The sequence below is a fragment of the Halichoerus grypus genome, chromosome 11, assembly GCF_964656455.1.
Source record: "Halichoerus grypus chromosome 11, mHalGry1.hap1.1, whole genome shotgun sequence".
NCBI lineage: Eukaryota > Metazoa > Chordata > Mammalia > Carnivora > Phocidae > Halichoerus > Halichoerus grypus.
In genome coordinates, this window is record NC_135722.1 from 105,151,580 (window position 1) to 105,167,796 (window position 16,217).

The 16,217-nt window shown below is 44.0% G+C and overlaps 1 protein-coding gene across 4 annotated transcripts in view; it reads right to left on the minus strand.

Moving 5' to 3' along the window:
• Positions 1-1,138: 1,138 nt before the first annotated feature.
• The window catches only part of C11H11orf87 (chromosome 11 C11orf87 homolog), a 232,970-nt gene continuing 217,891 nt past the window's right edge, over positions 1,139-16,217 (minus strand). The window contains exons 2-3 of one of the 4 annotated variants that reach the window (XM_078059036.1): positions 4,260-4,334; positions 1,139-3,168 (exon numbers count right to left, since the gene is read on the minus strand). In XM_078059036.1, the coding sequence (XP_077915162.1) occupies positions 2,313-2,909 (597 nt within the window). In that variant the 5' untranslated portion in view covers positions 2,910-3,168; positions 4,260-4,334 and the 3' untranslated portion in view covers positions 1,139-2,312. Of the gene's footprint in view, positions 3,169-3,366; positions 3,557-3,985; positions 4,141-4,259; positions 4,431-16,217 lie in introns of those variants that run through there. The other 3 variants (XM_036076370.2, XM_036076372.2, XM_036076373.2) reach the window with 3 other exon arrangements.

The window sequence follows — 16,217 nt, forward strand, 5'->3', positions numbered from 1 at the left end:
TTAAGCTTATTAAATTATTTGTATAAAAGATGCAGTCTGAGCTTGGGCAATTTAACAGATGACCTAAAACCTCAGAGGTAATATTCTTCTCCAGATAAGAGCACGGAAGCCTGGAACCAAGACAGAGAACCTAGAATTACTAGCTATTTGGAAGAGGGATGCACTTAGGGGCACTGTTGCCTCACACCCTGCAGGTTAATAAGAACTCTTTTAGTTGAGCTTTTGGTAGAACATTCTCATTCATACATTATCCAAACATTTAGATAGCTGTCAAAGAACTGGTTCCCAAGAAAGGATGCCACTGCATATAATTAAGATCGGAATACCCTTCTGGCCCCTTCTATCATCAATCCAAGGGAAACAAAGTGTTAAATAACCATAGGTGGACTGCATTTCTAACATAGATGGCCTTGTCTGGCATCAGGAGAGAGAATAAAAATATCGATCTTCTTCTCTCTTTGTTTTTCTCTCCATCTTTTTTGGTATATCCAGCGAACATAGGTAAGCCAGACTGAGAAAGAGAAAAAGAGCCCTTCCTTCACTGCATCTCAGATGCAAGCACAAATTTTTAACTGAACATGCTTCAAATATTGTTATCCTACAAGTAGTTACTGGGTTTAACTTCTCTTGAAATTTGCATGTCCTGTCATCCAAATTGCCCAATACCCCCACCAGTCTCACCCCCAAACACATACAGTACAAGCAAGCACACACACCACTGCCTCCAGCTGGTAACTGCATGCAGGTAGGACTACAGGCACTGTTTAAATATTAACCATGTTTTAATAGATGGCATTCCTGCACATCCATTATTTGTTTGTTTTCTGTTGTGGTTGTTTCTGTTATTCGCAAAAGAAAAAAAGAAAACATATGTGTTATCTTTTTATAACAGTCTACTACAGAATAAGGTACAAAAGAACACTTCTGGAAACAGCAGAAGCCAGTCCTGTACCACTGAATTGCTCATCCAGTGGTAACCGTTATATCAACAGCTGGAAATTAAGAACAAGACTATACAGTTTGGAGGATGTAGTACAGAACTACAGTTTGCTTCTGTATTTGGTACCAATATAATAAATATATAACAAAGGTGCACTTGCTCTAAAAATGAAACAGAAACATTTTGGTTGGTTAGATACTGCACTTTCAGTACTGCACATCACCTAGTATTTTTTTTTTTTTTTTACAAAAAAAGGTAACTTATGCAATGTTTAATAATAAAACCAATAGTACACGCAACCCCGATTGTAGAAAAAGAAGAAAGAAACCAACAAAAAGCCAAAATAGTCACTTCCCCAAACAGCCCCTCCTCTGCCTGCACAACCAAACAAAGTAACCAGTCCGGTGAAGCAATGTCAGCACCACACCCGGCTGGACAGCTTCTGGATCTTTTGTGAATCCTGAAAATGTCCCAAGTCAAAGGTGTGTAGCTGGGGGCGGGGCAGAGAGCTAAAGCAGTAGAGTTTCTTTCTTTTTTCTTTCTTTCTTTCTTTCTTTCTCTTTCTTTTTTTCTGTCTCTTTCTTTTCTTTTCTTTCAACTCATTTAAAGATTTTCGGCCAGCGAGGGATATTTCTAAAAGTAAATTCAAATGCCTGGTCCTGGAAAAGGGAATGGTTAACTAAGGGGTGAGAAAGAGGGCTGACCAGAGATCGGTACATGTCATACACGTTTTTCTGGGACTGTCTCTGTGGTCTCTTGTAGTTCTGGTGCTTAATGTAGACGTTTTCTCTATAATATAGTATTGCCTGAGCCCTGCGAAGGTGGGAATAGGGAAGGGAGGGGAGCTGAAGGAAAAGTGAAAGCTTGGGGGGGGGGGGGAAGGAAGGGAAGGTAACTGAACCTTAACTTGACAGCTATGTACAACACACCAGGCCCCCTCCACTCCCTTTGGTCCAGGAATCAATGCCTTTTTTAGATTTGGTAGCTTGTGCGGTTTCTCCTCCTTATTGGGGGGGGGGGTAGGGGTGTGCAGGGTGAAGAGGGAAGACGCGTCCTTCATTGACAATGAGAAATTATGTGATTTGTCATGCGCTTGGATTGTGTTATTAGTATTATAATAATTACTATAAATATTAATAATAAAGTATTATCAGCGTTATTTCTTCTTCCGAGACTTTCCTCGCCCAATATTTACAAATACCGCACAGTGCCTCGGCGGAGGAGAAACAGTAAGGGGAGGGCAGATACGGAAAGAAGGAAAAAGGGAGGGAGGACAGAGAAAAGTGGCAGAGGAAAGATGGAGGGGCAGAAAAAGCAAGGATGGCAAAGATGCTGGAAATGAGGAAGGGGAGAGAAGAGGGAGGCTAAACAATCAGGAGAGTACCACCGTTTGCAAAAGGCCCTCGCCAGCTGTGTCCAAACAGGAGGAGGTTTCGTGTGCTCCCTGCGGACTGGGGGCCGGTGGGGGAGGCGGGGGAGCGCAGGGACCCTGGCGCGGGCGGCCAGGGGACGAAGACGAAGAGGAGGCGTTGGAGGGGGCGCAGAAGGCAAAGTCCCGGGGCTGCCTCTCCAGCCGGGTTTCTTTCGCGTGGGTCGGGGCCTGGCCGCCCGCCGGGGGCAGCCCCCTGCCGCCGCGGCTGCTGCTGCAGTGATCCCGCTCGTATTCCTCCTGAGCCCTCTGCATCTTCCGCTTCTTCATCCTGCGCTTGTGGATGTGGAAGGTGGAGAGGGACAGCACGATGAGGCAGAAGATAAGGGTGACCAGGACAATCAGCACCAGCGTGGAGGAGAAGGACTGGAAGAGCTGCTGTCCCACCTGCGTGATGCACGTGCCGCCGCCGCCGCCCCCCGCACCCGGGCCGCGGGCGCTCGAGTGGCCGCTGCCGCTGGCGTTGGGGGAAGCAAAGGTCCGGTTGAGGAGACACGGCGGCAGCGCCAGCCTCAGCTCCTTGGGCGCCCTGGCACTCATCGGCGCTGGGCGGGGAGGGGCCGGGCCCACCCGACTTCCTCTCTCGGGCACACCGTTCCCACCAGGCAAGAAGAGGACGGAGCCCACGCCACCCAAAACTACTCCCTGGTGTGGGAGGGGACGCGCGCGCGAGCGAAGGACCGAGGGAGCAGCTGCGGGCAAGCAAGCCGGCCAGGAAGCGAGCGGTGCCCAGGAGATCCTCTCCGGCCCCGCCTGGAACGCGTGTCCGCGCGCCCTTTTCCTCTCCCAAGGCACCAGGCTGCAAAGAGAACAGGCTTAGTTAGGATCCCGGCCGCTGCCCAGGGGAGTGCGGAGGACCGGAAGCCTCAGCCACCACTGCAAAGCGGCCCTCTGGGCAACCGCCTCAGCTGGGCGCTGCCCGTCTTCTCCGCAGCCCGCGGACCCCAGCCCGCCCGCCCTGGCCGCGCACCCGAGCCGCCAGCTTTCGCGCTCGCACCGCTCGCTGGGCAGGGGTCCGCGCCGGCACCGCGGAGAAACAGATTACTCAGCAGACAAGGCAGCCTTCCTGGGCCCTCCACAACTTTCTAACTGCAACAGACACACGGCCGCCTGGGAACATGGTCCCCTCTCCCCAGAGCACCGACTCTCCTCCTCCTTCGCCCTCTGAGTGGATGTCTTCCTATGGATCCTACCCACCCCCCGCCGCCGAGCGAGCGGGCTCCGGGTACGCAGTACTGCCTTCTCTTTCCCCCCCTCCAGACTCTTCTTCCCTGGCCGGCTTCAGGTCCCTTAAGTCCCATTCCCATGGGGGTACCACAGCAACCACATCCTACTCCGCCTCTGTCCGTGGCCCCAGCGGACGCGCTGGATCGCGCTCCATCCATTCTCCAGCCTTCTTCCTGGTACTACCCCCCCCCCCAACCAACCAGAAAAAAAAAAAAAAAAAAAAAAAAAAAAAGGCAGCTGAAACACCTTTTTCAGCTAAAGCACATCCCCGCAAACGCCCCCTTCTCTCCATCTCCCTGTGCCCCGCACTCGGCAGTATCCTGCTTCTTTCTAGGGGGACAGGAAATGGAAGGGTATGGGTTCTCATTTGCAAAGTTTGGGGAACAGACCTGCCCTCCAGCCTCCCCAGCCCCAGCCCGAGGCTCTTCCCGGGGACCAGAGCCAGGCAGACCCGCAGCGCACAGCAGAGCCCCCGCGCCGTTCTCGAGAGGCAGCTGCAAACTGTTGCACTGCGGCGCACAGAGGAGGCGCGCAAGCCGGGGCTGGGCAGGGTGGCGGCCGAAGCTGCCGCCCGGGCTGCCTGCGCAGGCCGCCGGGCTGTCCGACCCACTCGCGCCCCGCCACCCGGCAGCCTGGAACCTCTAGCGGCACCGCGTCCCTTACCTGGGGCCACCAGCTGGCTGCAGGGAGGGAGCCCCCGCCGCGCGGCTGCAGTGGTGGCTGCAGAAGGCGCGGAGTGAAGGGGCCAGAGACCAAGCCTCACTGCTGCTGCCGCCGCCGCTTCGGGGAGCTCAGCTCGCAGCCTATTGCCAGAGAGGCCGGTGACGTCAGGCAGCCACCGCCAGGGCTCCAAGCCACCCCTCAGGCCCCCACCCCACCCTCATACCTCAGCATCTCGTCCTGGCAGAGTGAGCCTCTGCCACACACATTCCCAGTTCCCAGTCCTTCCCCTGCCAGAGACTAGGCACGAGGAGGAGTGACCCCCACCACCACGCCGTGAGCAACCCCCCTTCTGCACTCCTATGCCTAGGAAGGGAGGGAGCTTCAGCTCTCTGGCTGCCGGATTCCTCACCCTCAACCCTTTTCTACATGGTCGCAGGAACACATTTTTACACTCTAGAGAGCCATCTCCCCTCAGGGTACACATTCAATTTTTTTCTCTCTCCCTCAGCTGATGAGGATTGCTCTCCTCTGCAAGCCTGTCTATCCTGGCCTGGTTCTGAACAGAAACAGCGTGAATATGAGAAATGAGACAGGCATTTCTGAACGCGTGTGGCAAAACATGAAATACAAACCCAAACATGTTTTTAACATCAAACAATGTGAATTTACTGTTTTCCTCTCCACCAGAGTCTTCAACTTAACCTCTCACTCCACCTCACTCATGGTTCTTCTCTACTCGCTCACACACTTATCTCCAGGCCCAAGACCACTCTGTGTATTAAACACTCTCTTTTGAAATCCAGACACTTGTGAGCACACAAAGCACATGCAAGGCTTACAAGGCAGGAAGGCGAAAATAACTCAGAGGAGTACAGAAATAAACTGTCCTATGAAAATTCTGAGTGTAGCCCTTTGCTATAGTGTTAACAATTGCCTTTCAGCACAATGGATAGAACTTCCTGAAAGATTCTCATCAGCCTGCCTACATCTAGGCAGAGATGAATCAACTCTTGCTTTAGGACCCTTGGAAACACATGAATAGTGCATCTGGTTACAGTAGGCAACTTTAAAATGAAGCATTCTCATTTTCCTATTAGAGAAACCAGCTTGGAATAGCACATAAAGACACTGTATGATCTTTGGAATCATTCACTTGTCTTATTAAATGTGCATTTCCTTCTTCCCTCCCTGTCTTCTTTTCTTCCCATCTTTGAGTCCAATACTTACTTGCAAAATGGAGTGGTGCAGTAAATAGTGCTTTTTTCTGATATGCATCTGAATTGGGAGAGAGTAGGAATGATTGACACCTCCCTATCTGCTTACAAGTAGAGGGTTTTATTTAAAAAAGAGGGTTTGACACAGGGAGTAAAAGTTTGTCTGTAATCTGGGGGGGTCCCTTTGGACCCTGTGTTCCTATCTGGTCCTACTCCAATTTCTCCTTTTCCTCTCCTTGCTCATGACTTACATATGAAGTAAGAAATGCATCATCACTCCTCAAAATTTTGTTTTCATCTATTTGAATAAAAGCAATCAGATTTTTCTTCATAATTGTCTCAATAAAAAAAAAAAAAGTATCCCTATTTAAGCTAATGTCAGTACATGCTGAATAATGCAAGATCATTTCAGAGCACAGATTAATGCCCTTGGCTGCCAGACTCACACGGTTAATGATGGTCAATGACCCCAATGCTGGCTTAGCTTTCCTACCTAGAATGAGGGCACCCAATGCCCTGTAGAAGCCACCTGCCATATTTGGACATTCTGACTTTGATGCGCTCAGTGGATGGAATGGTGAGCCTTGTGATCACTAAGTGAGACTTCACCAATAACACTTGACATGCAATGCCCCATTTTTGTACAGTCTCTTTGCTCCTGAAAAGTTGAGCTTAATCAACATTTTGTAAGGCAAATCCAATTTTGAATACTCCAAAAAGAGATGTGTCTATTTAAAGAGACTTTTAGAAAAACTGTCTTGTAAAGCAAAGAATCTTTACGTAATTAGAATTAACTCTCACTAGTCTGTTTTCTAGACTTTGAAGAATGAGTTGTCAGGTTTTCCCAGGGAGAAACATGCACACCTTTACAATATGTTGTTAGGGGATTATGACATATATAAATATAAATATAAATATAAATATAAATATAAATATGTAATGGGGTTCCTTTTGCACACCAAGCTTCTAGGACATGAGTAGGCTGCCATTGTTCTTATTCTTTTGTTATAAATGATAACCATCTGTTATACCACAAGTGCTGAAAGTGTCTTCACCATTTTACACAACCTATGAAAAGACAAGGTCTTACCTTGGAGAATTTACAGTCTACAGCAGATGAATGTGATACACAAGACAATGGTATTTAACTGGAAATGATTTAGGTAAAGACATCAATTTTCATATCAAAAGCCCAGCAGACTTCCCCACCCCCACCCCACACCTTTCTCTTTCAAGAAGAATGGGCTGTAGATTCCTAATTTGTTCTCACCCAGAGAATGAATGTGCCCATAGACTTGGATGTCACTGGTAGTGGAATTCAGGCCCCAAGAACACCAATGACAGCAAACATGCACGCTTCTTGGTCTGTAAGAACTGAGCTCACTGAGTTGCTGTATGATTTTGGAACATCTGGCACAATGGCGAGACTTCTCCCAGACAACACGCTGCCACTGTTTTCGCCACCCAACTTCTCAAGCCACACCTTCAAGACTGGAGGGCCAAGAAGCTTCTGAGATTCCCAGTCTTCCCTTTCTAATAGGCATGGCCCTCATGACTTAGGCACATTCCAAATATTCAGCAACATATAATACTTGCTTTCAATTTTGATGAGGGATCTCCATCTAGCATAGAGAGACGTACCACATGGGCACCTGTTAGACCAATCCAAAATAAAAGCACTGAATCAATAATGATGAGTGCTATTATTATTATTATTATCTGCAAAACACCTACTATGTGCCAGGCTGTAGTAGCATTAATCCTCAACCTAACCTTGCAAAGTTATTTTTGCCAAAGTATAAAATTATTTATTTATTTATTCATTCATTGGCTTATTTGCTCAACAAAAACCTTTGACTACCTGCTATATGTCAGGTGAGAAAACGAAAGCTCAGGGGAGCTAAAGACCATGCCCAGGTCACTTAGTCACTTAATAGTAAGTATTTTGTGGATATCAAACCTAAGCAAATGGACTCCAAAATTAGTATTCTTTTCATAACTAGTGGTCTCTCTCTCTTTCTCTCTCTCTCTCTCACACACACACACAATCTCTAATTCTATCCCTATCTCAGTTCTATCTCTACTGCTATCTACAAGTATGAACAAGTGAAGCAGAGGAGGGGAGATGCAAAGCCCCATTTTGGAGGTCTCCCTCCCACTCCCCTGGCAGTGGTCCACCAGACACTCAACACACTCCCTTGGACTGAGCAGAGTTTAGTTTGGAAAGCCCACCATGCACCAGGTTACCTAGGCACGTCATTCTAGACCACAGCAGCAGGAAACATGTGAGGCTCCTCACAGATTTAAAGGGACTTGGCCGGAGGATATTCAGGTCCTGACATTCTGCCTAATCATCTATCTTGACTACCTTGGGCCCTGCATCCCTACACTCCGTAAGCTGTCATGTTGCTGTTACATCAAGTGCTGGCCCAGCCAGCAATTAATTAATAAGCAAAGTAATGACTGAAGCTCTAGACCTTGTTCAAGTTACCTAGTCTTATTCTGATTCAGTTTTCTCATCTGTAAAATGAGAATAATAGCAACAATATCTTCTCTGCAATATTATTTTGTGCACTAAGCATACACTAAGCATTCAATAAATGGTAGTTCCTTACACTAGAAAGAAAATTACTAGGATTAATATTTTACCCCTGACAGTAGAAGCATTATACTGTTTTGGACATCAAAATTCAGGACAATTTTGGTAAGTTTGAGGATCCTTTATGATAAGTTTGAGGATAACTATAAGGGTAAAAGGACTGAAAACAGTAACAGATAATGAGCAATTCTAGGAACTAAAAATATGAATCTTGAGATAGAAAGACATCAGGGATGCAGCAGAGAATCTTCAAATGTTTGGAGCATCATCAATAGAAGATGAATTTTTCCTACTCTAGGTACTTATGAGAGAACTGAAACATAGTAGAACAGATAAAGGGTAGAAAGTATATTTCATATCACTATTTCAGTATTAAAAAGCCATTTCTAATCATGCAGAAGATTGTCACCAAAACCAGCAGTCTTCAAAATGGGGGACTCAACCACAATAGCCAAACTGTGGAAAGAGCCAAGATGTCCATCGACAGATGAATGGATAAAGAAGATGTGGTATAAGAAGAACCATGAGAGACAATGGACTCTGAAAAACAAACTGAGGGTTCTAGAGGGGAGGGGGTTGGGAGGATGGGTTAGCCTGGTGATGGGTATTGAGGAGGGCACGTTCTGCATGGAGCACTGGGTGTTATGCACAAACAATGAATCATGGAACACTATATCTAAAACTAATGATGTAATGTATGGGGATTAACATAACAATAAAAAAATTTTAAAAAAAAGAAGATGTGGTATATATATACAATGGAATATTATGCAGCCATCAAAAGGAATGAACTCTTGTCATTTGCAACGATGTGGATGGAACTGGAGGGTATTATGCTGAGCGAAATAAGTCAATCAGAGAAAGACATGTATCATATGATGTCACTGATATGAGGAATTCTTAATCTCAGGAAACAAACTGAGGGTTGCTGGAGTGGTGGGGGGTGGGAGGGATGGGGTAGCTGGGTGATAGACATTGGGGAGGGTATGTGCTATGGTGAGCGCTGTGAATTGTGTAAGACTGTTGAATCACAGATCTGTACCTCTGAAACAAATAATACAATATATGTTAAAAAAAAAAAAAAAAGAAGAAGAAGATAGCAAGAGGGGAAGAATGAAGGGGGGGAAATCGGAGGGGGAGACGAACCATGAGAGACGATGGACTCTGAAAAACAAACTGAGGGTTCTAGAAGGGAGGAGCGTGGGAGGATGGGTTAGCCTGGTGATGGGTATTAAAGAGGGCACATACTGAATGGAGCACTGGGTGTTATACGCAACAATGAATCATGGAACACTACATCAAAAACTAATGATGTAATGTATGGTGATTAACATAACAATAAAAAAATTTTTTAAAAATGGGGGACTCAAATTCCTGAGAGTACATTAAGATTTTTCCAGGGGTAAATGGGTATGTATAGTTTTCAAGGAATCATTTCCCAAATCCTCAACCTCTATGTGTCCTTTTCCCTAAAATGTTTCTATCTAAGGTTAAAACTTATTCTTTATCAACACTCCGACTTTACAAAAGAAGAACCTACATTCGCCAATCCTCACCAACTGTGCATTACTCAGGATATAAAAACAAAGGAATACCATGAGGTTGTATAATTCCTGACGAGGTGACAGCAAAGCATAAAGATCATCTGTAAGAAATACTGATGGGGCAGTGCCTTATTTCATCCAGGTGACAGACTCATTTTAAGGCTCTATGTCTATCTGTATATTGATTTATCTTAGAATTAGAATTTAGAAGTGAGAAGTTGTCACAGGGATACAAGGATTCCAGTTTATTTAACTGAAAAATGAATCCAGACTTTTTGCACAAAAAGTAAACCTCATTTGTCTATTTTGATTAACAATTGGAACTGCATTTACCTGATATATTGTATGGAAGACATATTATACAAATTGAATGAACTAAATCTATCAATCTGATGTTCTGAAAAATATATTGAAAGTACATACATGATATGAAAAATGCCAGAAATTAATTCTTTACAAATATTATGGTTAAAAAGTTTTAGATGTCAAATTAAAATATCCAAAGGAATCTATGATTTTCCAAAATTCTTTAGGGAGTATTCAGGAGAAAAAAAACTTTCAAGATTTCTATTCCAAAGTATCCAAATCCTGTGACACCATCTGGAAAGTTTCAAATGCAAACCAGACTGACCCATCAGGAGTGTTATAAAGATTTCATACCGGGCTAAGAATTTAAACCAGGTGGTTGCTCTAAGTTTTAGAAAGACTGAGAGCCTACACACCTTTATATACCTATGAAGGTATTTTTAGTCTCTAGTTGCATAAACATATGCTTTATCCCTTTATACCTCATAATAAAGCATTGTCTAATCAAGCCTAAGACCCATTTAAATCTGGATATTTGTACCAAAAGTCAAGATTTGTCTTGCTGTATTATCCCTGACTGCAAAAGTCAGTCATTCAACAAATAAATAATGTGGCCCTACCATGAGCCACAAATTGTGCTAGGTGCTCAGGGTATCAGTGACCAAGGAGCAGTCTCTGTAATCAGGAACTTGCATTCTAATTACATGCATGATTATATTCCGATTATCTGGCCAAATGCAAAAAAATGTTAACATTCTTCCCTTTTCCTAATATATTTAAATAAAATACCACTTGCCTCAAAGAACAGAAGAACGTAAACTACACATACTGATGGATGTGAGGCTAGAGTGGTCAATGGGTAAAGATAGATGGACCAGCAGGTGTCAAATAATTCATAAGGTCTTTGCGTCCAACAACTCCTGGAAAATGAGAGTTTGGGGTCACGATCAGAAAGCCAGTGGCCCATCCCTTCATGAGAAAGAGAAGCTGAAGATATTTCCACCATGCACAAAAAGGTACACCGAGACCAAGGTTTCTCAATCTCAGCAGTACTGACATTTTGGGTCAGGTAATTCTTTGTTGTAAGAGACTGCCTTGTGCATTATAGACTGTGGTGGTAAACAGCATTCTCAAGATGGTCTCTCCTCTTCCAAATAGTCAATCAAAAGCTAATGGGGGCTGCTGTGAAGAAACTTTTTTAGATGTAACTGAAGTTCCAAATAGGTGATCTTCAGTTACGGAGATTATGCAGACAGGCCTGATCCAATCAGGTGAGCCCTTTAAAAGAAGAATTTTCTCTGGCTGGTGGCAGAAGAGAAAGTCAGAGATTCAAAGCATAAGATTGGGGTGGGGGGGAAGGAATTGGGGGGTGTTCAACATGCTGTTGTTGACTTAGAAGATGGAGAGGGACATGAGCAAACACAGGGGACATGAGGAGTTCCTTATAGGAGCTAAGAATGTCTGACAACCAGCAAGGAAATGGGGACCTCAGTCTTAAAACCATAAGGAACTGAATTCTGCCAACAACGTCAATGAGATTAAAAGTGGATTCTCCCCCAGAGTTTCCATATAAGAGCCCAACCTAACCAACACCCTGATTTCAGCCCCATGATACTCTAAGTAGATAACCTGGTCAAGCACCCTTCCCAATCTCCCAGGCTTCTGACCTAAAAAAGTGTGGGTTAATAAAGCAGTGTTGCTGCAAGCTGCTATGTTACACAGACATAGGAAACTAATACATCTGTTTGGCAGCATCCCCAGCCTCTACCCACTAGATGCCAGCAGTACCCCTCCCCGGGGTACCATCAAAAATAGCTCTAGACACTGCCAACTGTCACAGGGATGGGGGTACAAAATCACCCCTTGTTGAAAACCACTACCCTAGACATACAACTTGTCTCTGGACAGTTAGGAAACATTGGTCCAAATGAAGAGATGGGCTTCTTGAGCCCCACCCATATTTTATGACAATTTCAATTACTGTTTTCTCTGAGCTGTTGAATTTGATCAAGATGGAATGAGACCATCAGGAATTCTCTAATAAGTCAATCTATAACAAATTCAAAAAACATCAGGTCCCAGGGATCAATCAAGAGCATTTGGAGGAGAATAAATAGTTCCAACAATAATTGTTGCCTTCCATGTTAAACAAGGATTCACGCAAAGAAAGAGGAAGTGATCTTGCTAGATTTTGATTACAGCTTTGGATTGTGTTTTCTACAACACAAAAATACACAGCAAGAGAGAAACACTTGGTTTAGGTCACAGATCTGTTTCTGGGCACACTCAGTGCTCTTGAAGATTCTGAGGGAACACAGTGATGGTAAGTGACTTACCGCACAATTCCTCCTGTTTCTCTCTTCCTTATGAAGCAAACATTACTGTATTTATTTTGAGAATCAAGAAAGAAAGCCAAATGGCCTCATGCTCTTCAACCTTTTATCTCATACTCTTTTTTTCCCCTCCATTGTCTATACATTATTTTATGCTTGCAAAAGAAGACAAATGAAACAATGTTACAATGGCTTTAAAATAGCCTGGGAGTTACCAACCACCAAGTATGATGGGCTAGGCGATACACACATGAGACAACTAAGATTTCTCCCAGCACTCTATGCTACCTTTTCTCTAGGTCAGTTGCTATCAACTATGCCTTTTTTTTTTTTTTTGGTAACAGAACATATGGGGAGAAAAGCTGGAGTGTTTCTGAGGAAGACAAAGGCAACAATGTAGTAGAAGGGACATGCTGAACAGACACATCTGATGGAATCAAATGAAACTTTGTGTTTTGGTTTGTTTCAATGTATCTCTAGAGACTTCCCAGAAATAGTTACTCTGCGGCTGAGTAGAAATTTGATAGATACCATAATTTTTTGGATCACTTTTAGTTAAAAGACGTTCTTCTATCCTTTTAAATCAGAATACAAGGTCAATTCAATAATTAGAATATCTACTCTCAGACACTCATAAAAATTCAAAAACCAATTAATCACATATTTTATCTTTCCTCACAACTCTAGCTTATTTTAGACTGAAAGCCTAGAGGCATGAAAAGGAGTAATATTTGGCTTCTTCTGTATTTCTCTGACTTGTATATCTCTTCCTTTTTCCTCACCACCCATCCCTCGATTGCTAGATAGTTTCTTATCTCTCTGGTTTCAAAGCAGAAGCAAAAATAGTGAAGGGATAGAAAATTTTTACTTGGACTGTTCTGTCCCAAGATGACTATACACTCCTGGGGCTAAGAGATGTTCAGGTTGACTCAGGATGGAGAACTTCCTCCTTGACCTGTTACACTCCCTCCTTCACTCAGCTGTCACTGGTGACCATTTCTTCATCCCTAGGAATCTGATATTTCTTTCAGCTTCTAGCTGCTTAATTTTAAGAGAAAACTGTGGAATTGAGTGTTCAACACCCACCTAAGAATCTCCCCACATAAGCAGCAAGAGAGCTGGGTACTTATATACTAATGGCATCTCGTTTGCTGCAAGCTATCATTTTCCAAACTTGGAAGAACTATCCCAGCAGCATATTGAGTCCACAAGAGTAGTTCTGCCTAGGACATTAAAGCTGATGTCATGCGAGAATGCTCACATTTTAAAAATTCTGTCTACGCAGCCTTAAACTCCTCATAGTTGGGGCAGCACCCTCAAAGTATACGTATAATGTTCCTGATTCTGCCAGGACATATTAGCCAAGTCTTGCAGCTCTGTTGTTAAGGAACCCTTTTTTTCTTTTTTCCTGGATCAGGGAAAATATTTTCTCAGGAGTTCAAGCTGAGTTTTGACCCTAGTTACTGTCCTAGAATCTCTGAAGCAAGTAAAGGAAAACCTTGAAGAAGGTAAGTATCATTTTATGAGGTGTCTCCCTCTGCATGATTTCTAGGCAAGGAGAATCTGCTCTCCTGTAAACAAAGGGAAAGGGAACCATTTTCAGAGAAAGGAATTCAGGAGAATCTGTTAATTCAAGGTTCTCAAGTACATCAGTCCCCAGTCTCCACATCTCAGGTCTCAGGTCCATGCTCCTCCCACACCAAGGCCCTGGATTTTAGCATAGGAGACTTGCCAGGGCTAAGAGTCAAGTCTCTGCAATCCCACTTCTTTCACACTCAGGTGCATCTGCCTTATGGATACAGGAAATATGGGTTCTTTAAATGCTGAATTAAAGGTCTTCTGGGCCTCATGTGGAGAATAATTTGATGGTTAGCTAAACCAAGGTGGTCTTTTCCCTTCAGTGCCACTGTGACAATTAACATCAATTCCACAGTCATCATTATCACTGCCACCATAGCTAAAAAATGCTGGAGATATTCTGTAAGCCTGTTTCCCATTCCAATTCACCACAGATGAAAATATTCATAATTGTGATGCTCGGCATGCCAGGGCTTATCCTCACCTCTCTTATCACCACCAATAATAGAGCCCTTTTTGTGATCTGTCTGGCAAGTTCCAGATTCCTATCATAAGGGTATTTCTTCCTTGGACCTCTTCTAGTGCCACCTGTCTTAGTCTGGGCTCCTCCAAAAGTAGACACCGAGGAAGGCTGTGAATGCCAGTAATTTATTTAGGAGTTGCTGAGAACCCCGGAAAGGTAATGAGGGAAGAGGAGACAGTCAGAAAAGAGCCCGTTACCACTAGAGTTTCATCCCACAAGGAAATTTGGGAAATACTGTCAGATGCATGCCTCAGAATCATCCTAGCTTAGAAACAAGAGAATCGGGCGCCTGGGTGGCTCAGTTGGTTAAGCGACTGCCTTCGGCTCAGGTCATGATCCTGGAGTCCCTGGATCGAGTCCCGCATCGGGCTCCCTGCTCGGCAGGGAGTCTGCTTCTCCCTCTGACCCTCCCCCCTCTGCTGTGCTTGCTCTCTCTCATTCTCTCTCTCTCAAATAAATAAATAAAAAATCTTTAAAAAAAAAAAAAAGAAACAAGAGAATCGTGGTATTTGTAAGTATACAAATACACCCTAACTTCACATTTCAAGTCAATCTTAAGACTGTTCCAGAGGAGTTAATTCTCTGACACATCTAGCCTACTTCACCCCAGGCAGAGTGGCATGCTCCTGTTCTAGAAAAATCCTTAGGAAAGAGTCATTAGTAACTAGAAGTCAGCATGAGCACACTGAAAGGGAAGGGTCTAAGGAACATACCTGAAGTACTGAGGACATCTGCTGCAAGCTCCCCCATATGGCCCACATTCACTCAGTGGGAGACACTCAGGTACCTTTGCCCAGAATGAGATCAAGGAATGCAGATTCATGCAATTTGAGCAACCCTCTCCTGGATCTGCCACCAACACAACTGTCAGACTTTTGTCGTTGAGATTTCTTGCCTAAGAATGTGACCCACGTACACAGAGGTCCCCTCCCCACCAACAACGGCAGCAACACATACATCTAACTGTCCACAGAGCTTTTCCATATAGAAGCCAATCCTCATTTGGCCAAGGCAGAGGAGGGAAGGGGTATGGAGGGCTAGTGACGTAAAAGCAATCTTTGCCTGACTCCAATACTGAATGGATAGAGAAACGCCATGCAGAAGAGGAGAGATGGCCACTGCACACTCACGTCTGATGGGCTAGTGAGAAAGGGAAGAATGGATTATTTTTTGTCTCTAATGCCATTTGACTATTGGAAACACAGGTATATTTTCTTTCAAATAAGTTTATGATCATTATTAACATCAAGAAACCAAAAATGAAAAAAGGACAGATAATCCAACAGGCAGTCTTATATTATTTTTTGTATCACAGAATACATTTTTGCATGATTATGTTGATGTACAAAAATCTTTCAAGTGTTTCTTAAATTCCACATATGAGTGAAATCATATGGTATTTGTCTTTCTCTGATTGACTTATTTCGCTTAGCATAATACCCTCTAGCTCATCCACATCATTGCAAATGGCAAGATTTCATTTTTTATGGCTGAATAATATTCCATTGTATATAGATACCATACCTTCTTCATCCATTCATAAGTCAATGGGCACTTGGGCTGTTTCCACAGTTTGGCTATTGTAGATAATGCTGCTATAAATATCAGGGTGCATTTGTCTCTTTGATTTAGTATTTTTTTGTATTCTTTGGGTAAATACCTAGTAGGGCAATTACTGAATCTTGGGTATTTCTATTTTTAACTTTATGAGGAACCTCCATATTGTCCTCCACAGTGGCTGCACCAGTTTGCATTCCCACCAACAGTGCAAGAGGGTTTCCCTTTCTCCACATCCTCACCAATACCTATTATTTCTTGTATTATTGATTTTAGCCATTCTGACAGGTGTGAGGTGGTATCT